General features: G+C 33.3%; 2 protein-coding genes across 2 annotated transcripts in view; one reads left to right on the forward strand and one right to left on the reverse strand.

Annotated features, from left to right (window-relative positions):
- LOC120330175 (lysosomal-trafficking regulator-like) overlaps window positions 1–24,960 on the forward strand; it is a 57,337-nt gene that overhangs the window by 25,560 nt on the left and 6,817 nt on the right. The window contains exons 35-56 of the mRNA XM_078118700.1: window positions 70–353; window positions 1,316–1,613; window positions 2,060–2,188; window positions 5,957–6,037; window positions 6,280–6,402; window positions 7,137–7,240; window positions 9,770–9,883; window positions 12,540–12,680; window positions 13,530–13,697; window positions 14,136–14,240; window positions 15,010–15,202; window positions 16,047–16,190; window positions 16,925–17,022; window positions 18,215–18,359; window positions 19,000–19,188; window positions 20,177–20,316; window positions 20,852–21,130; window positions 21,634–21,778; window positions 22,151–22,303; window positions 22,840–23,087; window positions 23,563–23,718; window positions 24,265–24,470. Of these exons, the coding sequence (XP_077974826.1) occupies window positions 70–353; window positions 1,316–1,613; window positions 2,060–2,188; window positions 5,957–6,037; window positions 6,280–6,402; window positions 7,137–7,240; window positions 9,770–9,883; window positions 12,540–12,680; window positions 13,530–13,697; window positions 14,136–14,240; window positions 15,010–15,202; window positions 16,047–16,190; window positions 16,925–17,022; window positions 18,215–18,359; window positions 19,000–19,188; window positions 20,177–20,316; window positions 20,852–21,130; window positions 21,634–21,778; window positions 22,151–22,303; window positions 22,840–23,087; window positions 23,563–23,718; window positions 24,265–24,470 (3,643 nt within the window). The remainder of the gene's footprint in view (window positions 1–69; window positions 354–1,315; window positions 1,614–2,059; window positions 2,189–5,956; window positions 6,038–6,279; window positions 6,403–7,136; window positions 7,241–9,769; window positions 9,884–12,539; window positions 12,681–13,529; window positions 13,698–14,135; window positions 14,241–15,009; window positions 15,203–16,046; window positions 16,191–16,924; window positions 17,023–18,214; window positions 18,360–18,999; window positions 19,189–20,176; window positions 20,317–20,851; window positions 21,131–21,633; window positions 21,779–22,150; window positions 22,304–22,839; window positions 23,088–23,562; window positions 23,719–24,264; window positions 24,471–24,960) is intronic.
- Window positions 4,116–5,740, reverse strand: LOC144430677 (uncharacterized). The gene has a single exon (XM_078118701.1). The coding sequence runs from the start codon at window positions 5,491–5,493 to the stop codon at window positions 4,402–4,404; it is 1,092 nt and encodes a 363-aa protein (XP_077974827.1). The 5' UTR covers window positions 5,494–5,740; the 3' UTR covers window positions 4,116–4,401.

The following is a 24,960-nucleotide window of genomic DNA, read 5'->3' on the forward strand; positions in this document are numbered from 1 at the left end:
GCTGCATGATGTTTTTTCCTAAATACTGTCCTTCTTATATTGGTTTATAATTTCTAGTTGTCATTACAGGAAATTCGTTTCGTAATGCAGAAAGAGATGTCAGGGCCAAGTAGTAAATATTCTTCCATGAAAAGCGTGAATCCACTCGATGTCGACGATAACAATGAATTATGTTATGTAACCTGCGAATTACTGAACCTTCTGCGCTTAGCTGTGATGACTATGCCAGATATTGATGCTTTTGAATTGACTGCTGGACCACTATGTGCCAAGGCTCTTGTCGTCGGTGTACATCACAAATCTAGTGATGTTAGGGCATCAACGCTCCGAATGCTGGCGGTTTACTTCTCCAAGTATGGTATTTCAATTCTATCGACTATATTAATTACGATGGTCACAGAATTTCATATAACGTATTTGCTTGTTTTATAGCTCGAGCCCATAATTGTTTCAACCAACTCACTAACCGGGCCCTTATTCAACAAAGGGCGCTTGTTATTTCCGATCGTTACAATAATTAACATATTGTTATTTCCAGTTCTAAAGTATGATTTAAACGAGAATAACGAAAATTTTGAACAAATCCACAAAAGAAGAAAAGTTTTGCGACGCCCTATCAACATTGAAACGACGCACTTGGGCGTCGCGACGCCCAGTTTGAGAACCACGGTGTTACGTAATCAATGCTATCTGTTATGTATGAGTGTTATCTACCGGCGCTTAAAATTCAACAGCGTTGTGACAAAAGCGCTTCTTAATTCCTATTGTTTTTTATCACTGAAAAATACATACATCGGGCGGATGTTCAAGCACCGGCCTTTATTTATTTGTATGTGTTGTTCACACGGGCGGCTATTCAAACGGGCCCTTAATCAAGATCGGGCGGTAAAACGAGCATATACGGTAGGCCTAAATTGAAGAATTCGAAAAAAAATTAGTTTTTCATATAACAATCATGGATCTGACTAGTTCATCATTGTGATCTGTGCTATAAATGAATATTATCTTTTTCTCTAAGATAGTTTGCTCAAAGGTAGACCACTTGGAAGTAAAAGGTATTTGGTATAGAACTGCAAGTCCTTTCTCCTTACTTTGGATCTGTATGTTTTCGTTAGATCATAGCTACTAAGCACTTACACATTCTTTCACTTCGAATCTGTACGAAGCATTCTGTATTACAACTGCATGTAGAAAAAATGCACAGTAACTGATCACAACATGGCACTGTATTCAAATATCTTTGGTCGATAGATTGGCAAAGCCAAACGTTATAGTATTTTGCTATATAACAAGTATCATCTTATAACATTGTAAGGTGCAGCCCAAAGGCGCAAGAAGAATTCCTAAAAGAAAAAGGTTTTCATCTGGTGGCCAACCAACTGCATCAACATCCAGCTACTCGGCCTCTACTGGATGCGTGTCTTTATTTTCTTTTGGGTCATCCAATATCTTCTGCAGAAGTTTTACCGTTAGATGGAACTGCCCCTGACCCCGCTGTTATGCCGACACCAGCCCCGGACCCATTTACTAATCATGCAGCAGTTCTTCTGTTAGCGGTTCTCGGTAATACTGTTCATGATTACGATCTATGCAGGGATGTCGTTACTCGCTTGGTAAGTCTTAAACGCTGGAAAATTCATTTTTACGCTAATATTGAGTTGTTTGTGGCAGACAACAAAACATGAATATGAGAAAATATTTGAATTATGTGATATTTTTTGTGTTTATTACTGGATTCATCATGTTATGTTACAACAAATGTAGCAAAAGATCTTTTTTAAACTCATTTTTGTTTCGAGAAATAAGTGAAACAGGCTTAGTGAAGCCGTAAGAGAATTGGAATAAATTTCAATTCAATTTAATGCAACCACTTCACAGGCTTTAACTGCTTATCTATTCCTTTCTTACACATCCAATATACAATTTTATATATTTTATATCCATAATAACCATAATATTTTTTTTATATTTTATTTTATGACCGAAGCATGTGAAATCAATTGAAATGGCTTATGTCCTTCTCGTTTATAACAATAAATTAATTTCTCTTCTCTTTCAGCAAGAACTATTTGAATGCATGGGCCCAATAGCTGATGTTATGTTGGACAACGGACTCACTTTGGCTTTATGTAATCTTATTACAACTGTATTGAGTCCTTCATGCATTTTGGAAGAATATGAAAAAGAAGTAAGATATGTTTGTGTGACGTTATTTACTTGAAATCGCAGAAAATACTTGAGTCAAATGGAAAACCTGCTTAATTAAATGAAAGAGAATTATTCAATTGATTGTGATCGCCTTTTCCAGGTGTAATTACTGTGTTTTTTTAGTTGTATCTTTGGCCCATAGGTATGGTATGAATAAGCCAATACTCGTTATATCAGTATTTGGAAAGATCAAAAGAATATTTTGGTAGGCCAGTGTATTGATACGACAATTCGTATTTGAAGACTAAATTTTTAGCCATACCACTTTGACATTAAAAGCTGAAGCAAAGTGTTTCACCATGAAACTAATACCCACTTGTAACATATAGGCGACAGGCTTATGAGTTTCTAAATACTGTTAAGTATGCAAAAAGTTCTGGAATTTTTATTAATTTCTACTAGCAAAACCTTTACCAGTGGTACTATAACTCAGATTCTCTATTATCAAGCGTACGTAGTATCAGAATTTAGGCTTAGCTTTATTAGGACCAGTGCATTCTCCATGATATTCAACAGCGATACAGTTATTGAGGAAATGGATTCATTGTAATTTTATTGCAGTGATATCATTGTAGTAATTCATCATGAGTGAATTACATTGTTGGTAATTTCATTGACAGTCATTTTGTCATATGATTATTTTAACTTTAGTCATATGAACAAAGCACAGCTCAAATAATTAAGTAACTAATGAGACAAAATCAAATTGTTTTACAGTAAAAAAAATAACACTCATTAATAGTGTTACAAATTGATGTAATCCATATCTCTAATTATGGGGAGTCTTCTTGATACATACGCTTAAATTACCAGCTGTGTATTTTCCTTGCGATGAAGGTACATCAAAGAAATTACCATTCAGTAAAATCCAATATTTCTATCCTTAATTAGTATATGGTAATTAGCATTATGGCAAACTAGGGCCACTTCCTTTTGTATAGCTTACTTACTGTCTGGTTGTTTTCAAATTAGCCAGAGATATTCTGCAATACAATTGTTTTTAATTCAAATTTCTATGAAATTGTAAATTTTGTAATATAATTATGGCCTTTAGGAATAAACCAAAATGATGTTGCTATTCAAATATGGAAGGAGGAAATAACAATGTTACGAAGCTTAATCTTCAATTGTGATATAGCATAATGCCTGAAAGTGGGGGAAGGTGGCTCGTTTTGAAGATTAATAGATAGGGAATTTAATTCCGCTGACTATTCGTTGTTTTCACCAACATTTTCAGCGGAAATTTATATCCAATAAAAACTATTGACGTAATTTCAGTAGACACTACTGGGCAGGATGAAACACATCGGTGGTCCGGATCTGTCCACTGGCCCTAATTTGCCCATCCCTTGCCAAGGCAATGCTGAATTAGAAGGATTCCGGTTATTTCGGAATAAAGTAGCCCCCTACATACCCCTTATGCTGAGTCTCGTTCAGAGCGAAATATGTCGTAAAAACAAACTTTGGTCGATAGCCACCTGTAATCTGTTTTAAAAATCTAACTCATCATTTTTATTATTATCTGTGAAGGTGAGACCTTATTTCTTTAATTCAAATGATGCTGTCGCAAGAGTGGAGATTCAATACACATTTCTATAACACAATATTTTATGAAAGTGCAATTTACATTTTAATACCGATATTGAAGAAAGAAAAATAAAATAGATCAATAGTAACAATAGATCATAATTTCAAACAATTAGTAATAATGAAAAATAATAAAAAGTGCAAATAATCTTGACTAACTAATAACAGAACAAAATAAAATGAATATATACATGGGTAAAAAATAACTATTCATATGTGATATTTGTAAAATCTTGCTTATGTATTTTATATAGCATAATAAGGAAGTCGCCTTATAATTCTTTTTTTTCCTCTGAAATCTACTGAACATTTCAAATGAATACTGCAAGAAATATGCAGTATGTATTGCCATATATGATTTGTTGGATATTCCTTAATTTCAGTTTACAATTATTATTGAATTTCGCTACTATGAATGTTGCTATTTTGCAGCAAAAAGAGGATGCGCTGTATTTCCAATATTTGTGAAGCCTATTATGTAACAGTAGGAACGTCATATCAGCCGAAATAAACAATAATCAAATTGCGACAACTTTTTCAACTGATGTCAATATATGTTGTTAATAATCTATCAAAATCTTTTACGTTTACTCATACAAAATTGCATCATGATGTGCTGCATAAATTCATCAACCCATTACAAAACACTGTTAAAATTTGGCGTCCATTTTTAAATGTTAATACAATGCAAATTATATCAATGAATATACTGATATTGCTAACAGTGTCTGAAATAGAACGCGGAGTAGAAGTTGGAATCGCTAGTGATGCAATTGCAGTTGCTATAATATCAGTAACAACGATTATTAAACAGCTTATCACTGAATGTCGAATCGTTCTGGCAACAGGATTAATTTCTAACTTATCATCTGTGTTTCCGACTATCATACGACGCATTAATGACGCCAGTCTTGTTTTTTTCGTCTCAGTCGCTTCCGTTGTGCCACTTGGACATTGACTTGTTGTTTCAATGTCACACTCTTTCTTTTGCGTGTTTTTCGTCCAGGATAAATTTGTTCGAATCATAGTATATCCAGAAAGATAGGTTAGTAATATTTGAGAAATGATAAAAGCTGATATTGTCCCGTAATACACATTAGTAAGAGGTGATGCTTCTCTTATACATCCTTGTGGCGTGGCTTGATATTTTGTTGAAACGACATAAAAACAAAACGTAGCAAAAATGGTGATGGATATGATGGTGAATGCGATATAACTAAAAATTTCAACTTTTTTGCTAATCAAGTCTTTTACTGCGGGATGGCGCAATATCAATATCTGTCGTAGGAATAAAAACAAATATATTGCGTAAAATGATGCAAAATAAGTACAAATTCCAACGTCGCTCACAAGATTACAATGATTCAACCAACTTTCGATTCTTGGCATTTGAAATATTAGTGTTGTGTACAAAAATCTAACCAAGGCTGCGAAAACAACAATTATACAGGCATTGAATATGATTCCGCTGTTAAGACTTGATTTTCCTGATGATTTCCAACTGTTTGTTTTCAATCCATATATTAGTAAACTCAATAGTATCCAGATCGATAATAAAAGTATACATCCACTGATCACTTCAAACATGATAAGTTGAACCTGCCAATTTTCTTCATTGTCTTTCATTGTTGTTTGTTTCAAAGTAGAAGCGTTTAATTTATATTCCACTGTGTTCATTGTTGTAATAGTATCCATCATATAATGCTGTTTTGTTTTCTACTCAAGACGTAATTTTTCAGTATTAATCTATAAGCATCAAAATTGTTTCCTGTTTTTTGCAGCGTTAATAGGGTGATTAATGTATCAATTTACTGTCAAAATAGTAGTAATAAGGTAAATTTTGGTATTGCATCATATATCAATCACCATTTACATTAAGGCTTTTCTGTATGACAACCACACTACTGCACACATATAATCATTTGACTGTCTGTCTCCACATGTGTTTTTTCATGATTCATGCATCATAGTTTATTTTCTTGTTTTGTTTAATAACACACTTTTGCTGATTTATGATGATTTTATCGCGCATAAATGAAAATGAAAATTTGCTTAACTGCGATATGCAAAACATAATCTTTGATCTTTTGCTTTCTGGATTGGTTACACACCTATTATATTTCATTTTCGTTGCAAGATTAATTTCCCAAATTTTTTTCAGGGTATTATTGAAGAAGTTGAACATTTTATGACATGCATCGCTGTGAAGGCTTGTGTTACAGCTGGTGCAGCGCATTTCCAGGTATTTATCGAGTTCGAATATCGAGAAAACTTACCGTGAAAAGTGAAATAATACGTTATTCAATTCAAAAATATATTGAGAATCAATATAAAAAATAAAAAAAATTTGTAATTGATATTGTAACTTTATCCATTAGGAGAGATTTATTCTGCGTCAAATAGACATGAGCATATAAGTTTTTGCTCAATAATACATAAAAGGTTAGTTTTTTTGCAACTGACATTATTAAATGTTTGTTTCAGGTTTTCGAAGATCTTTTCACTCTTCTTGACGTGATAGAAAATGATCAGTATAAAAACAATGGAGAATCGATGTCTCGTAATATTGCCAGAATACAGTCGCTCAGCTATCACATCATTTCAATGGTAAAGCTGATCTTTATAAAAATTTCTTTGTATTATACAGGGATGACCAAAATCATATAATTTTCTATTCCCAATAAGTTTTAAAATAAAATTATTATTTCAAAATAACTTCTGAATCAGGTAATGTTTAACAATGAACCTTAAAAGTCAATGTTATATTCAATCTGGAAATTGAGAAAATTTAGCTAAAAAGTGATTTGATGGATTTTTAGTTTTTCACAATTTTCACTCATAATGCGAGATGGTATTTTTCAAATACAATTATTCTCAATGATTTATAAAACCAAAAATTTTGAAATATAAAATTGGTTTCAAATAGCGAATAACTAATTTCAAATAATATTGCTTGTCGCCTGAAAATCTAATATTTGCCCCCATTTGCGAAAATGAAAAAAACAGTTTACTAATTATAACTCACTTGTCTAAGGCCATGTTCCAAGTGAACATGTTCGAATCATCTCTACCAATTCCATTAATATCGGTTTATTTATCATTATACCACTGTAACTATAGCAAATCATAACATCCCTCTTTGAATATTTGATTCATTTCGGGCATTCCTAGAGCTATTTAACCCAAATTCTCAAATTACGATTTTAACATAGTTCTCAAATTGTGCTGAATGAATCATAATCACTCAATTACAATATTCTACAAAACTGGCAAATGCTTAATAAAACAACAACTCCTATTTCCTCTCTTAATAAAGCTTATCATTTTATTTTACCATATAGGTCCTCGAATTGATGCAAAAAAGTGCTGGCGGAAAAAGTCCAATGGTTCCTCGCAAATTTGATTCTGTTTCAAGAAGTGGTCCTAACAGCTTACATTCCACAAGGTAGATTATTTGCTGTTCTGCTATCTATTAAGACCTAAAAAAATGAGCCTAACAACAAGCTAAGTTACAATAAAAATAATGATATTCTGATTAAATGTATTCATGCGGATATTGACCATTTTGGCTACAATTTTCTTCTATCCTAAAACAGCTTTTTTTTCATTAAAACTTACTACTCATCTGTATTTATACTCAAGCTTAATTCCAATTTTATCATGATTAAATCTGATGACAAAAAATTAGATTTGAAACATTGTGATGCAACAGTCGTAATATATAGTGCTCGAAATATTGATTAAAATAAACTTTAACTTAACATGAGTAATACAATACTTATGACGATCGTGACATGTCTAGGTGCATGGCATTCACAATCACTCAAAAATATAAAATGACATCTAAACATATTCAAATAAGAAAAAATATGCTATCTTTTATTTTGAAATTTGGATCAAAATCCAGACGCAAGCTCAAAATCAAGGACATTCAAAATAAAGTCGAGACTGAAATACGATTTCGAGTGATTGTTAGAAAAATATCAGTAATTTTAATTAAATTTATCATTATAACATCATAAATCATGAGATATAGAAATTTGTCATTGTCCCGAATCGTCTGTCATGTGATGCCTTACTTATAACAACGTGACAGGAGTGGGAAATTCTCCTAGAATTTCAGCGAACCGAGATTAGTAATGCTTCTTACCTGTCTATCAACACAATTAAAGTCATGAATTATTGGGCACAAGGTGTACAATATATGATGTCCATAAATTCTTGAAAATTTTCAAAATTGCAAAGTGTATTTATTGACAATAAAAATGTTTAAACAATTACCGGTACTGATTGAAAAACAACAAAGTGGGTTGAGATATTTTGAGAACTGAATTCATAACAAAATTAAAATTGTAAAGGGACTTTATAAACACCGTGTACATTGTTTTGGTAAAAATCTCTTGTTGTTGGAAATAATCACTTTTCTCTGAAACTAATAGACTAATTATTTCCAAAATTCAAGTACTTGAAATGGTCGGAGCCTCTACAAAATTTGGAGCTCCCGAAGTATGTGCACCAAGATGGCGCACAAAATGAACATAGTATGTCTACCAGGTAGGGTTCAGGTTGTGCGCCATCTTGGTGCATTCTATAAACATTGCACCACTAGACCAATCTGACAAATCATGTGCTCATTACTCAGCTATGTGAATTGCTACTCTGTGGCTCCAAATACTGACGTTAGTCATTGTACCTCTGTGTCGAAATATTTGAGAATTGTTATCTTGTTTTTTTATAGACATTATGCTTCATTATCCATGACTCAAGCAGTCTTCAAGAACATTTAAGTAAATAATGACGTCTTACCAACAATAGAGAAATTTTATTTAAATTCAAAAAATTTATGTGAGGCTTACTATTGATTGGCCTCTGTATAGGTTTGGTTAGGTGGGGAATTAACCTAATTTGACGTAACCCCAAGTTAACTTAAAATTACCACTCCCCAGAACAGGAAATTAATGGTGACGTTATTAGCATACAGTGCATTTACTCATATTAGTTTAGCGTATTATATTAATATATTTCATTTACATATAATGTTCACATCTTCTTGTTTAAAATTTTTCCTTCAAAATATTTCTCAAACTTTTTGCAAAATCATCTCCATTTTTTTATTTATTTATCATAGATACATTTGAAATCATTAAAAAACAACTACTCTCTTCATGGTTCCTCAATAGACCTCTACTAATCAAGCCATGCAAATGGCGATTAGAACCATATGTCATATTCGTCGCTATGCGACATTTATAAGCGAATTCACGATATCAAAACGACTAACAGAATAAACATGTTTCGAAATAGTCACCAATGAAACCATATTTCTATTCCAATATTACAAATATACAGTAAATATGAGACCTTGATTGAAAATACAAATAGATACTCTAAAAACCATTTATGAATACAAAAATCTGACGCAAGCCTAGATTGAGTTTTGATTACATTCTAAATATTTATATTCTATATTAAATATATGGTTTTAAAAAAAATGAGCATTGCAACATCTGAAAAATTGGTATTTCAACCTAATATCTATTAACCACACAAAAATAGGGTTATTTCAGAGTGTAGACAACCAAAACAATGCATATTTCAATGTTTCTAGGCATGGATCAATATATGCATAGATTTTTCTGTTTTCTGTTTAATATGACCACACAATATTTAAAATTCAATATGATCCCGAAATGTATTATATTCCGTTATTCATTTATAAATTTTGTTTAGTATTTGTTCGTTGATTTCAGTTGCATCAGATTTTTGTTAAGTGATTTACATCTTGTCTCTAGACAAAACCTCAAACAAGCTTTTCTAGATACTAAGAACTTACTTTAAAAATTCTGGAATATTTAATAATTAATTAATTTAATAATTAATTATTTATTACCGGCTGTGAAGCAGTGAAACATAACCAGTGTTGAAACTTGAGATATCTGAATTTCCAAGAATATATATTTATTTTTTATTCTAGTTCTATGCAATCGTCGAGAAGATCATCAAATGCAGGCAGTCATATAGCTGGCGACTATAACCAAGACGAAAACACGTTTGCGTCGCTGGATTCTGAACAATCTGTAGATCGAAAGTATGATTTTCTTATTTTTTGCCCTAAATATATTTTTATTGCGTACGGTAAGCTAATTTGTATTGGAGCTTCTATCCTGCGTATGACATAAAATGTTTTAAAAATGAAAAACTGGATTTTTTTACTTGATATTCCATAATATCATAAATTGTGTATTTTGATTAAATTCAGAAATCATATTCTCAACTATGAAATATTAAATATATTGGATATTTTTATTAAAAAAAATCTTCAACAAAAAAATGTTATTAAAATTTATTGCAAATTCATAAAAATTAAATTTAGTAATGTAGAATACTTATCATGTCTCTCCTATGTTTTTATACACATACATTCAATAATTAGGATATGATGCAGATTTTTTTTTGATTTCCTGTTTTTATAGTGTCAAAATGGAGCTCGTTTTTCTGAACTACCTGGTGTCAAATGCTTATATTGACAGATTTTCTAACTGAAATTATTTCTAAAATTAAGAATTTACCATATCTAATATAACAAAAGAGCGATGCTCGAATATATGGATACATAAGCCAAAAGGAAGTAATACGGGTACGCAATCTGTCACGGTATACTACCGGTACCGCAGTCTTCACGACTTCGCCTGACCACAAACACTAATGCGAAACCACCACAAGGTGCACAATGCTTAATTTTGATTGGTCATCGCATACAAAAAACGAATCCCATAGACGCCTCAGAAACTTTGAAATAAATAAAAGTGATAGCCTTCTAGCAGAAAATACTATCTTCAACCACAAACAAGGGTTTTGTAGGTAATAAGAAATCAATCCAAATACCTATTTGTATATATATTGCGGAAATCGCTGTTTAAAAACATAAGATTATGTGATTTATTAGAGTAGCGGGCACTTACCTACTTCTCCTTTCTCTCTGCTTTTATACACTGACTGGAAGAATACTATAGCAAGAATCAAAACTGCCATAATTAACTGGTCTAAATCCAATCCTAACCACTTTCTACCGTGTCTTACTCAGCTTAATACATTTTTGAAGTAATGGCCAGTACTTCTGTTATTGCATGATATTTGCTTTATTTGTATAACAATTATTTTAATAAGGGAAGCTGACTCATCCCACTATAATAAAGAAGCATGATTTTGATATAACCCTTATTACCAATGCAAATAAGAATGATTCTACTCAGAAGTTATAAATAAATTTGTAATAATTCAATGCTGTGTCTGGTATGGGCCATTATTTACAGCAGTTTTTGGTGAAACATTATCTATTTTATCATTTTCGAGGATGATAATAACGGTGAAATAATTGGATATTTTGTGTGTTTTGTTTATAGTCCTGTTGCCAAAATATTGTTTGTGTGGTTACTTCATCAAGGATGTATAGTACTTTAAAGCTTGATCCATCTATGGACCATGTTAGTTTGAAGATATCTAACAAAAAAACTCTTGATTAGGAAACCCTAATCCTATGATATTATTAGCCTAATATAACCCTAATCCTAATAATTTACACCAATATTATCATGTGACATTTCAAATGCTTCTAGTCCAAGAATGACCAACCCCCAATGCTTTAATATTTAAAATACATTTACGCAAATTAATGTAAATTTATAGAAAATTGATTTGCTAATGTATAAAAGTTAAGATAAACGTTATTATGATTGATTTTCTGTTTTTACACAGTCAAAAGGGAAACAAATTCAACTTTTCAACTCATCTAATGGTTAAATCCTTATTAACTATAGTGGCATAGCAGTTCGGAATCTCGGATTCCAACCCCATGCCAACCACCTTACTCAGGGTGTAATAAATTGAGTAGAGCAGGGGTGTGCAACCTGCGGCTGGCGGGCCAAATGCGGCCCACAAGGAGAAATTCTGCAGCCCACGGAGAAGTGCCAATTTTAAAATGGTGGGTGGCCCGCGAAACAAGTTTTCAATTTAGTTTGATCTGGTACGTGCGAGTAATTCCAATCCCTTTGCGTCGCGAAGCCTATACTTGAGTCCAATTTATTATCTATGCTACAATCGAAATGGCGCTACAATGCCCTAACAGCTAGCTTGCGCGAAGCTCACAACGCATGTCATAAGATTAATAACCTAAATTGTTGTGTATGCAACTACTAGAAAGCCCATGTTAAATAAAGGTGCCGCCCGAGGTTTCATCCAGTTATTTGTATCTGGCACTCCTGTATTAACGGTTGCACACTCCTGGAGTAGAGAATGCCAAACTATAGTGTCATCTTACCTAGCGGCGGCCGCTTGTGCATTGCCTTATTAGGAGCAAAATGCATATGAAAAACTAATCTATATTATTTCTGAAGAGAAAAAATCAAGAGTTTATCCTATCGAATGTAGCAAATTTCAAAAATATTCAAACACTCGATCATCTACCTTTTAAATGACGTTTGCAATATTTGCGCTTATAAGTAAATGCTCCGCTTTTTCGCATCTTTGCCGCTGCTGCTGTTCGAAAGCCATTCATAACTTCTAATGTACAGTGATCCTCACATTATTATTCTAAAAAAGTCTTCATAGAAACCGCTACAACATTATAAATATAAGAATCTTTGTCCTCCAGGATGCAAGACCTTTTTTCAACATACTTCCTTGAGTCAGTCTACTGATGAACTGTCATATCCTGTTTTTTGTAAGTACTATTCGTTGTTTTTCAGAGACAATACAAGTCATGGTGCGGATGTTTTTGATCGTAGAAGTTCGCTTATGACATCATCGATGTATCATCATCACCTTAAATCAAAATCACATAAAAGATCACATTCGATAACACATAGTTTGTCATCGAGTGAATCAAAGTAATCAGACTTTTCATTTTGTCTGTTAAACCATTATTATTTACAGTTAAAGGAAGTATAGCATAGTTTACAACCTGGTAAAAATAAAAGAACCTGATGAGAATATCTAACATATGGAGTAGAAAAGATGAGTCTTATTCAACTGATGTTTCAGACCCGCAACTTTTAGATCAGTACTCGAACCCCATAACAGAAAACTTCTCCGTGTTTGAATTCTCTTGCATTTTTTATGACATATTTTTAATGCTATAATATTGTTATGTCATAAATGTTGATATTTTATTATTTCATCATTTCACTTCATTTTATTGTTATTGTTTCACACTTTAAATAATTTTTATTGGCTTGTCAGAGCTTATAAGTATGGCAGCATGATTGTTGCACAAGTTAATGTAAATGATGTAATTTGTAATAATTGCGTTTGCTAAGCGGTATTAGTCAATTTAAGAATGAATAACAAAAAAACAAAATGATCTCCTACTGGCTTGTGACTGTCTTATTGCGAATTCCTGTTTTTGATAAATATCAGTAGAATTTTCATTGATTGATTGATATTGATAAAAAATTGTTTCGATCATTAACCATTTTCAAGATTAAAAGAATGCGATTGAAATTAAAGCCTCCTCCACAAAACGGTTTTCCATTGATTCCATTGAATTGCAAAATTCAGTCATTTTTTGTCAGTTTGGTGTTTCATGAATTTCTCAAATTTTAATTAGTATACGTTTTGTTAGTACGTTTGGCCTTGCATTTAATAAACTTGTATAATTGAAATAAATTTGCTTAGAATTAATTATAATTCATACTGTTTTATTTTGAATTAATTTTACTGATTTTCTTCGTTTACAGTGTCCTCTTCCGATCTACTCATGGTGGCGGTCTGCGCACTCGATCATTCAAGGGTAGTCAAAGACGTAGAATAAACGAGGCTGAAACTGCGAGAAGATTTCAACGTGTTATCATGATTGCAGTCGACAAAATTGTTTACAATGAATCCAAGGTCTATGATGCGAACAGGTACTTAGAAATGTTTTATTTTTAATTACTTTTTATTTTTGCGTACTAATTTGTGCTATAGGATATTTTGATGTTTATACCAAGTTCCTTAATATAATTGGTATTTTCTGAGTATTTTATTAAACTATATAATTCATCATAATATATTTTAGGAAATATAATAATTAATTTTGTCTTTTTTATTGTAGGAATTTCTCTACTCGCATATTTTTGCCATGTTTAAAATTTTCTTCGCGCTTGATATTGATTTTAATTATTTTAAAATGAATGTATAAGACTTGAACTGTTTGTCATTTTTTAGGCTATGTTAAATAAACATTATTTAAGTCCCAAAAGTAACTTCGAGTAGATTTTTGTACAGTGTGTTGCCTCTAGAAGTACTAGGAAATACAAGAAGTATTTACCAATTCTTTTACAAATACAAAATTTTTTTACTAGTGACAAAGACACAACATTTGCAACAGGAATATCTCCATCCTCCAGCATCAATAAATCTCACCAAAAATATCAAGATAGTGATGTTTTTAGCGGAGACCGAAAAGAGTATGCTATTTGGAATAACTTCTTTCATCAGATTTGTATTTGCAAATATACTGAAATAATAACTTGTCATTAAAAAGAATCCAAGGTTACTTGAGTAACATATTCCAACTTTAATCGAGGGTTCTCTAGATGCTATTACATGGCCAATTCGCTCTTGGACATTTAAATATCAACATTTACAAAAATTTCTTATTTTTGTATGCAAATGTTCAAAATTATTGGGTACTAAGTGATAAATTCTCAGTTATAATCTTTCACGTCATACCTTAAGAGGCATGTTGATACGTTGAATATTTATACACAACAATTACACTGACTGTGCTTGTGAATTTATTTGGTGGCAATCATGTCCCATTTGGATGCATAATGCTCAGTTGGATATGATATGAGTTTAATATTTATTCCAGGGGTGAGGGAAGTTTATAAGATGGTTTAATGATATGGCAAACCACGGCCTCTCGTTCGGTTACCACTCCATGTCTGGTATAGGAACAGTTACCAGTTATTGGTTTCTGATGAATGGACTTGATGGTGGAGGAAGTCGTAACCAACTAGCGGTTATGTGAACCACCCTATCTAGAGTTCAGTAACCCTCTTGCACATAATAAACCCCCCGCAATATTTGAACCTGCAAACTTACGCAGAGTACTCAAAGGTGCGATTGGTAGCATATTCCTAACGCTTAAAATGATGTGCTAATCGCAAAGTCAGGTTGCTGTTGTTTCTCTCTGAAAATTAATTTTCATAATGATTTCATATAATATTTCAGGGATTTCAGCCATCACTTATTTCATAATCTGATTGAATGGTTATCGAACGTTTTAACTGGAGGTCCCAGACCAGCAGTATCTAGAAATCGTCCATCATCAAGATACTCTACATCTTCCTCTTTAGCTCCATCAACAATATCTCAAGGCTGGGAAAGGATTCTTATGATTTCTAGGGAAAGTCTGTTGGACCAGGTAATGCTCTTTTGAATGGCCAATACCAGTCTGGTATGGTTTCAGCTTGGTCAAATAACTGGCACTAACCAAAGCAACCATTCCAAAATCAAATTTTATTGAGTTTTTGGCTTTTTGTGAGTCTGATCACAGATTCTCTCAGAACAAGGATGTGTGCAAGAAACTACTTATATCTAAGGAGCTACTAACATTTCATAATGATGATAGTTCAATTCTTACTGTATTCACATAAGTCTGTCATTGATAGTATGCTCATAAATTATTTTCTATGCAACATATTTCTATGCCGTTTGCTCCAAACCCGGCAGTGCACAGATATCTACTGATTTATAATGAGCTACTTTCATTTGAAGGACCAAATCTTTTTAGAACATTGTCTGCCCAATTTATTACACCTTGGGTGAGGTGACGGGCGTGGGATTTGAACCCGGGATTTTAGGCTGCGATGCCAACATAGTTAACTCTAGCCGTTTAACCACATTGCCACCCACCCATTTCAAATTTAATATAGCCGATAGCATACATACTTGCAATGCAGAATAATAAAACATAATAATTTTTGTTTATGTAAACTGACTCATTCCGGAAAAACATGACTCAAACAGGTTTTTGCATATTTGTAAACGAAGTGGTGATTTTAATTGCTTTTTATGGAACAAAATGTGGAATTACTCAATGCATATACAGCATTAAATAGATATGTCTTAAAATTCAGTCAGACGCAGACGGGTAACAGTATGGAGCCTGTTATTAGTCATTCCAAAAAGTCATGTCGTTGGCTTATTTTTGGAGATAAATGTAAAATACCATGAATTGATTTTGAATTTATTTTTCTCATTTTTAGACAATACGCTTGTTTGTACATCTTATGTCACCATGGCAACTTGATCTGAGAGTTCGAACATTACCTCTCTCAATTGCACAAAGACAAAATGCCGAGCGTTTGTTGACGACGCTCTTTCCTAAAGACTCGAAAAACAGCAAGAAGGTAAATCTGGCATACTATTTTTTACGAGGCGTTTTTACCTTTTCGCTCCGAATAAGGCTCTGGGAGAGGGAAAGATGGATGGAACATGGGGTTTGAACTTTGAACCAGGGCTGATTCGAAATCACAGTGACTTCCGCTCTGCTACCCATTGAGATGTGGCCACTACCGTGGGATATCTGCCCAAATAAAGTTTCGTGGAACCGGGACTGAAACTATGACATATGAGTTATAAATTTCAAAATTAAAGTATAAATATATGTATTCAACTTGAAACGCTTAAATCAATACTATAAATTGAAATTTATAAAAATTTTGGACAGCTGAAAGGAACTGATTTTATAAATTGTATTTTGTAATTCGTAGAAATTTATAATTGCTAAAAAATATTTAGATGGTTAGGTGTTGGAGCCACTAAAATTTCTGGTAGCTCCAGCTACATCTAACAGCTCCATAGCTCCATGATCCAGTTCTGGTTTGAATCGGAGTGTATAATGGAGCGGATGCTCTAATTATGTATTTCATTACATTTAAAAGCAAAAGTGCAAAATACATCGAACTTTGTGTTTCCATAGCAATGCTCTAACAAAAGTATGAACTTTTAATGGGTTTTTAATGTTATTAATCTTCTTAACTGATTTAATCATTATCTCTTGTCCAAGTATGCTCATCGTCTTGACCAATTTTGATTAAACCTATTTCTATAATTTATTGTACTTTTTATTCAAACTGTGTAGGTCAGTGTATATCTTCATTACTTACTCTGCTATTACAAACAACAAATGACATCGCAAGAACGTAAAGACACAAAGATATTTTGTCGACTATTTCACAAGTAATTGCAGTTTTATATCTTGTATTTTAATTTGGAAATATTACATTGGAAAATTGTAACGTTGACTATTCGATTTTTGATGAAATGTATGATTAAAAACATTTCAAACTGATATCAAAAGATTGTTTAATTTACCTTTTCTATATTCTGAAATCAATATAGCAATTTATAAATTTTGGCGCTCTAGAAGTCTGTGTATCAATATGGAGGTAACTAATTTTGTTCGCCCATTTTACATCAAGTTGTGTAAAGAGATGGAAGCCTATAGGTAAGGGGTATATTTACTTGGCTAACACAGACAGTCCCTGAACTCGTAATAGAACTAAAATAATGAAAATCGGAATAAAATTATGGCCTAACCCTAACCTGGTACACACACTACGGGAGTACCCATTTTTTTTTTTCAATATTGCCTGTTGAAATTAATCCCAATTTGTGGTTGATTCAATATTTCATTTTTTAAAATATTGAAGAATAATTACTTTTACAGTTTTAATCATCCTTGATCAAACATTTATTCTTTACTCTCATAGGACTAATGTAACCTACAATAGGGCTGATCTATATTCATAATCACTGGGTCATTGGTTCAAAACACTTCCTGCTATGTTGTAAAAACGCAAGTCATTTTAACCTAGTCATCATTTATCAAAGATTGTAAGTCTCTCAACTCATCGGACTCCTCTTCAACCAGTGATAGTTGACTCCGTTTTGACTCAAAACTCTGATCACCCGTGATTTTACTCTCAGGGTTTGCATACATTTACCCATCACTACAATATTCTATGTGAGAAGTCTTAGTAAAACAGCTGAACATGTCCCTAATCACAGTCTCTGTCTGTCTGTTTGTCTCTGTCTCTGTATCCTGCTTTGACTATCATAATTATGGACCATATGGCGCACCAGGTTATAAGTTTCACTGTCAATAAATTGCTTAAATTGGGTTTTTATTCATACATAAGGTTTGTCTGGATGTAAGACGCAACAGATACTAGTACTGGTTTTGACTTTGGGCAATAAAACATAAAGCACTTTGCGCAATAAAATCCATACATAGGCGCACCGGCTTATAAGGCAAACGATAGATTTTTGAGAAAAAAAAATTTTAGGTGCGTTTTATAATCTGTAAAATACAGTAGTTATGTTTTTCATTTTCAATTTACGACGTCATTCATTTTTGTCTTTTTTACAGATGCGGCCACACTGTGTATCCACTTCTACAAAATACGAACGGTGTAGGAAACAAGTCAAGAAGTTTAAGTTCCTCAGTTGTTGAGAAAGAAAAAACGACAGAAAATACTCAAACATTTATTGTCGAAAACATTGAAAAATCACAAGTATGCTTTTTTATATCAAATCCCAACCATTTTAGTGATATTTGTGTACATTATATTGACACTGATTGAATAATTTCAAAAATGAAGTCAGTTTCCAAATACTGCAACTTGACATCATTTCATTCCTCGGAACTTACAGTTTATAATTGACCGAATCGTATTTCTTGATAAATTCAATTGTAACTGTCTGTGAGTGCTTTATTTATCTCAGTTTCTCATCAAAATGTCTTGAATGAAACTCTTACCCAGAGTTTCCCAAGCAGGGGTTTACTGACCCCTGGGGATCCGCTCTTACAAATATAATGACAAAGTACAGGTGGAGACTTGGCGTGGAGTCGGATCTACCAGTTTTCTTGTTACAAATTGCGCAGAGAATTGATAAATTGCCCAGCGAAAAGCAGCCTCACCCATCACACTAATGCCATTTGTGTTGTAAAAGATACATCCTTCCTCGTTGGTTACGCACAGAAATTGATACGGCAGGGGATGGGGGTTCATCAAAACTAAGATTCACAAATAGGGCTCTGTGGCCAGTAAAAGATTGGGAACCCCTGCTCTAATCCACCTCACCTATGGCCTGTTGTTCACCTCTGAACTTTACTATCTTGTAAATGATCTTTTGGTTTTTCAATTCCATCAGGCACTCTTTGACAGCGAAAGGCAGAGGGATATAAAGAATCGTCGAAAGCAGAATCATGACGCATATCTGCAATTAAAACTACGAACTGATCACTTGTCTCAAGTTGTCTCACAACATGCTATGGATGTCACACAGCAAGTTGTTCTGCGACAAAATATCGAAAGAAAGAAAATGATTGCTCATATGAAAGTAAGCAAATTTTTTATCCATATATCTTTTAAGTACATTGGACATGGTACAAAAATAACTGGGAAAACAACATTTACAGTTTACACCACTTCCAAGATCCAAGATAAAAAAAATTCACAATATTTTGTCTAAATTGATTGCTGATAGTCAGGGATAGCGATAAAATTATTCTGAATACACTTTGAATTGTGTTGTGTTCAGCCAATAAATTGGCTATTCCAAGTAACTTCATATAAAATAAAATTTGGTGATGAAGAATAGTTGACATAACTATTGCTCTGAATAACTTTCTATTTTTAAATATTGAGAAGTTGAGGTCTATTTTTTCTGACTTTTGAATTGTCAAATGTTTAAAATAATAAATTTCAGAACTAAATATTGCTTAAATCAAGAATTGACCCAGTTTTGGGTCGCGATCCATCGGTTGGGAATCACTGCAGTATGGTGTATATGGTGGGCAACATACGGCCCGCGGGCTGGGTCCGGCTCGCCACGAGATTTGGACCGACCCGCTGACTGTATCCAATCGCATTCTGTAATGTGATCCGACGCATCATTCTTGAAAGTTGCAGATTGCTCTACTCTCACCGTACTGTCAGTGCGAGCTGGTGAAATAAACAATTGCCTTAGTGAACAAACAACTACGTTAGCACACTTGTTAAACAAACAATAAAAGGGCAAAACAGAGAGCGTTGTAAACATTCCCTACTACTGTTATCAGTTATATTTAGATTCTAAATAGTTTCGATTTTTTAACGAGTTTTATTGACATGGAATACCCCAAGAAACGTAAAGTTGACAGAGAGTGTTTAACAAAGATTGGATACCGAAGTATTTTTTGTAATTCAAGGACTTCATTTTTCCACATCTGGCCCGCCGGCTATACACCCCTGGTGTATATAGTGATATGTAACAATGTTGATCAAGAATTTATCAATACTTTCATCAATAATTTCAGGTAATTTTAAGACCTATTTTATTATTACAGGATGTAACCTCTAATGATCTGAGTGTTCGCAAACAATGGGCAAATTTATTAGAACAATTAGCTCATGAACGCGCTGTATGGTATGATGAATCAAGATATCCCAAATCATGGCAACTTGATGCAACAGAAGGTCCTAACAGGTTTGTATATTATAATTGATGTCATGTAACGAATATTATAACAAGTTTTTCAGTTTTTTTAACATATTTTCTGTTAGTTCAGGTAAATGTATAAAATGCTATTTGAATTAAATTCAAGTTCGAAATACACTGAGTAGGCTATATATTGTATTCCTGGCGATTATTGGTCTGAGTTATTGTGCGATATTTTCATTTAAAAAATGAGGTTTTCATCGTTTGCGAAGTGCTTTGATGGTAAAACTTGAATATGAATATATAAAAAAAACTATAATTTGATACGTTTATGAGTCCTGTATTATCTTAGGTAAAAAAATTTTGATGTTCTTCATACAACTAATAATGGTGGGTACGTAAGTTGTGTGGAATTAGGTGAAAAAGCTAAATAAACATTCATTAAAACAAAATGAACCTGATTAAGATAGATTGCGAATTGACTTTATTGCAAATTGTAGCAGGGGGTTATGAAAACCCTGTAATTATTTTTATATTTTGTTTGAAATGAATTGCTGGAAATATTTCGTAATTTCTGTTTCAGAGAACGTCGAAGACTCCAAAGATGTCATCTCAATATTGACGAGAGATTTATGATGAAAAAAACTGAGAAAACTAAAAACCGAGAAATAGAAAGAAAAAGAAATCTTCAGGAAAAAATTCGAGAAATGGTCGAGAATTCTCCGAATTATGAAAAAGACGAAAATCTCACTCCTACTTATGAAGAGACAAACGAGAGTGAAAAATTGATGTGCAAGAGGCCTTTATCTTTCCTGTTTGATGATGACTCGAATTCTTCAGATTCGAAGACAATTAGGACAAGGTATTGGTATTTCGTTGTCACAATATGGTAATAAAATGGGTATGATCAATCAAATCATATGTTTGCAATTGAGTACATTCATTAAATGTCTTCCAACCTTTGGAGCATGGCCTCTAATGTTGTTGTCGTTGGTTTCTGCTGGGGTCATAAAGTTAGATCAGGGGTGGGCAGGGTTTTTGTACCAGAGGCCAAACACTTTGCACACCTAAACTGGCAGGCCATGTAAGTGTGAGAGAAAGGTTATTTCACAAACAAAATTTACAGTGTTACAAAAGCAAAAGTGGCAAACAATAAGTCCCGTACCAAAACTAAATTTAATTGCAATCCCAACGAATTCTTTGAGCTAAAAAAGAAAAAACTTTGGCTTTGGTTCGGTTGTGGCAGCATCTAGCGGGCCAGATTAATTACCCAACTGGCCAGATTTGGCCCATGGCCGTAATTTGCCCATGTCAGCATTAGATTGTCCTGAGATAGCTTATTTTGAAATTAAATTTTTATTTTAGACTCCAAACAAATGAAAGGATATCAGTCGTTCAAAGCTGCACAAATGTTACACCATCATCCGAAACTCCTGGTGAAATATTAATCGGAGAATCAAATATGTATTTTGTTGGTAATGAAGTCATAACAGACCTATCACTGACACAGGTAACTCGATTTAAAGCTGATTGAAATATGAGGCTATTATTTGCAGGAAAGTGATTGTTGGTATAAATGTGTAATACGCCCATAGCCAAAGTTACTTCAGTAACACTCAAACAAAACTCAGCACCCAACTCAAGAGAGCATCACATGGTTCCTTTCCTTAACAGCTCATTGGTCATGATTACTCATCTGTAACTGATGACATCACTGATCTTGCTCAGCGTTACAGGAAAGTTGCCAAAAATATAATAAAAGTACAATTAATAATAGATACAACATCACTCATGATCATGCCTATCCTTATGAATCAATTTTTTTTATATCCTCAGCTTTTATATTCTGCTCTTTTATGTTATGTGGTTATGTTATTTTTAGGCGCTTTTCGGAGAATGTGAAGTTCTGGTGTTGTCATGGAGACACGAAGAAGTTGCAGAAGTTCATAAACGTTGGTGGCAACTACGTGATATTGCTATCGAAATATTTTTAACAAATGGGAAGACTTATCTTTTCGCTTTCAAGAGTGCAATGGTTAGTTTTCTATAAGATCTTGGCTCAGATAAGTTCTACCAAAACTTTGTCTATCATGTCATACAGTGACAGTGGTCAGCAAACTGTGGTGCGAGGGCCATATGTGGCCCGCAAATAGATTTGATGTAACCCTCTAATGACCTCGCTTTTGTTGCATAAAAAAGTTGTTGTAGGACGGTTGTTTTATAGGAATTTTTGTAAGTAAAATCACATGTCAGTTGTTTGTTGTTTACTCGTCGACGATGCCTTCCGTTAGTTGCAATTAACACAGAAATAGGAGTTGCGGGTGCATCATAATTTGAAGTTTATTGTGGCAATTGTTTGGAGGCGGAAATTAATGTGGCCAGCATGCCCTCATTATACTGCCTTGTCATTTTTGTCCCACTTGGAGTTGTTTAAGAAACATGTTATCTAAAAATGTGAAAAGTTAATTTTGACACAATATTGCATTAATCAATCATGATTGTCCTCGAATGCTTTGTTGTCAACAGTGACCTGATGTAATGATGATACTAATTATTCTCATTTATTCAAAGGAAAGAGACATCATCGACAAAAAGTTAAAAGCTCTGAGTCTGCCAAACATGCTAGTTCAAGACAACGATTTAAGTAGCCTAACTCAGATGTGGAGAAACGGCCAAATAACAAATTTTGAATATTTGACGCATTTAAACAAAACAGCTGGTAGATCTTTCAATGATTTAATGCAATATCCTGTCATGCCTTTCGTTCTTGCCGATTATACATCAGCCATATTGGATTTGAACAACGTAGAATCATTCAGGTACAACATTTATTTAATAAAATAATATTTTGAAATTTTGTTAATGGTATATTCACTATCAAACACACAAAATCAAGGGTTAGAAGGGATTTGTTTTCAGACATAGTGGACTTGAATTAAGAACCGACCTGCTACATGAACCACCAGTCCAGCAATCCTCTGACACATAATTATCACAATTCCCACATGGGGTTTCAAGCCAGCACCTTTAACCTGCGATACCAACGTTTCAACCTCTAGTCCATGGCGTTCGCATCGCTGAATTCAATACCATTGCTTAGTGATTCAAATAACTGTCGTTCAGTTAGACTTCCTCCACTCACATATATATGTCTCGTATGTTCAGGGCTAATTTGAGTCTATTTCGATCAACATGTTGCAAGTATTTTTTTGTAAAGACACAACTTGAAAACAAAAATGAATATTCAAATTCTAAATCTTCGGTCTACTATGAGTTTATCTTTTATAATCATAGAAATCTCCTGCGACCAATTTCTGTACCCGATGACATTCGAAAAAAACATTATCAAGATAGATACGAAATATTGTCTGAAGATTATAATAACTGCACTGATGATGAACGAGAAATGAAAACTCCACCTTCACACTACGGTTCACATTATTCCAACAGGTCAGAAAGATTAAGTAATTTTATCTATTCTGACTATCTCCTTGTTATGTGCCGGTCTGTGGGGTCGGGGAAAATTTTTATCCGTCTCCAAACTCTTAACCCTCGAATAAAGTACTCCTCGATTTGGTGATAAAATTTGACTCTAAACCCAATTCCGAATTCAGAAATCATCTAATTTGGATGACAAAAACTTTGTCGAATGTAAGCCTCACAAAATTATACGTTGGGAAGGCATAATCAAGTGCTTTTCCAGGTTTCGGTTAGAAATTGTGCTTCGATTATCAACATCAGAAGTGGGAATGATATTTTTAATGTAAACATTTCGAATAAAGAGTAAAAGACTATCCACTCATTCTTGTAACTGCACTTGGTCACTGTGATATTATCGCCTCAAATATTGTTGTGCTAGTTTTGACATAAATCTGAACTTTTTTTAAACTAAAAATGAATAGCCCAATTTTTGTGTCTTAAAAATAGGATATTTATTATTATTTTGTTTTGTACATACTTAGCCTCTGTAGTTTTGACTTCGAAATATCTTTTCAGCGGCACTGTGCTACATTTCCTCGTTCGTGTACCTCCTTACACTCAAATGTTTCTCGAATATCAAGATGCGTCGTTTGACATACCTGACAGAACATTTCATTCCATGGAAACAACCTTCAGATTGTCTTCGTATTCGTCAACAACTGATGTCAAAGAACTTACACCTGAATTTTTCTTCTTACCAGAATTTTTATGCAATTTAGAAGGTTCGTCGAAAAGTATGCCAGTTTTTCCGATAAGGGCCAGTTCCCTATTTTTATCTGCTTTTTTTTCCCACTAATTATGTTATTACAAAATACCATATAGCAAATGGTAATGTTTTTGAAATTCACTGAATATTATTTATCGAAATGAATTGTACATATGGATCATTTTGCTAAATTGTTGTTGTTGTTGTTAGTCTTTTTGGGATGCTTGGGGCTGTTGTTGTTGTTGTTGGTGAAAAAATTGCAACGACTGGACTATTCTATTTCAGTACAATCAAATTTTTAGTTTTAGGAAAAAAGTTGGTAGAAGGCTTTATCGTACTTTAGTACTTCATGCTTTTGTGCTGCCTAGAGTGCTCAATATTTCATCCAAAATTCCACTGTTTTATATTAATTCATGGGAACACTGATTTGACATTTAACCCTCGTGTCAATATATTCAAGCATCGCTTTCTTGTTTTACTCTCTCAAGTAGTCGACCATTTATATT

The sequence above is a fragment of the Styela clava genome, chromosome 12 (assembly GCF_964204865.1).
Source record: "Styela clava chromosome 12, kaStyClav1.hap1.2, whole genome shotgun sequence".
In the NCBI taxonomy this organism is placed as follows: domain Eukaryota; kingdom Metazoa; phylum Chordata; class Ascidiacea; order Stolidobranchia; family Styelidae; genus Styela; species Styela clava.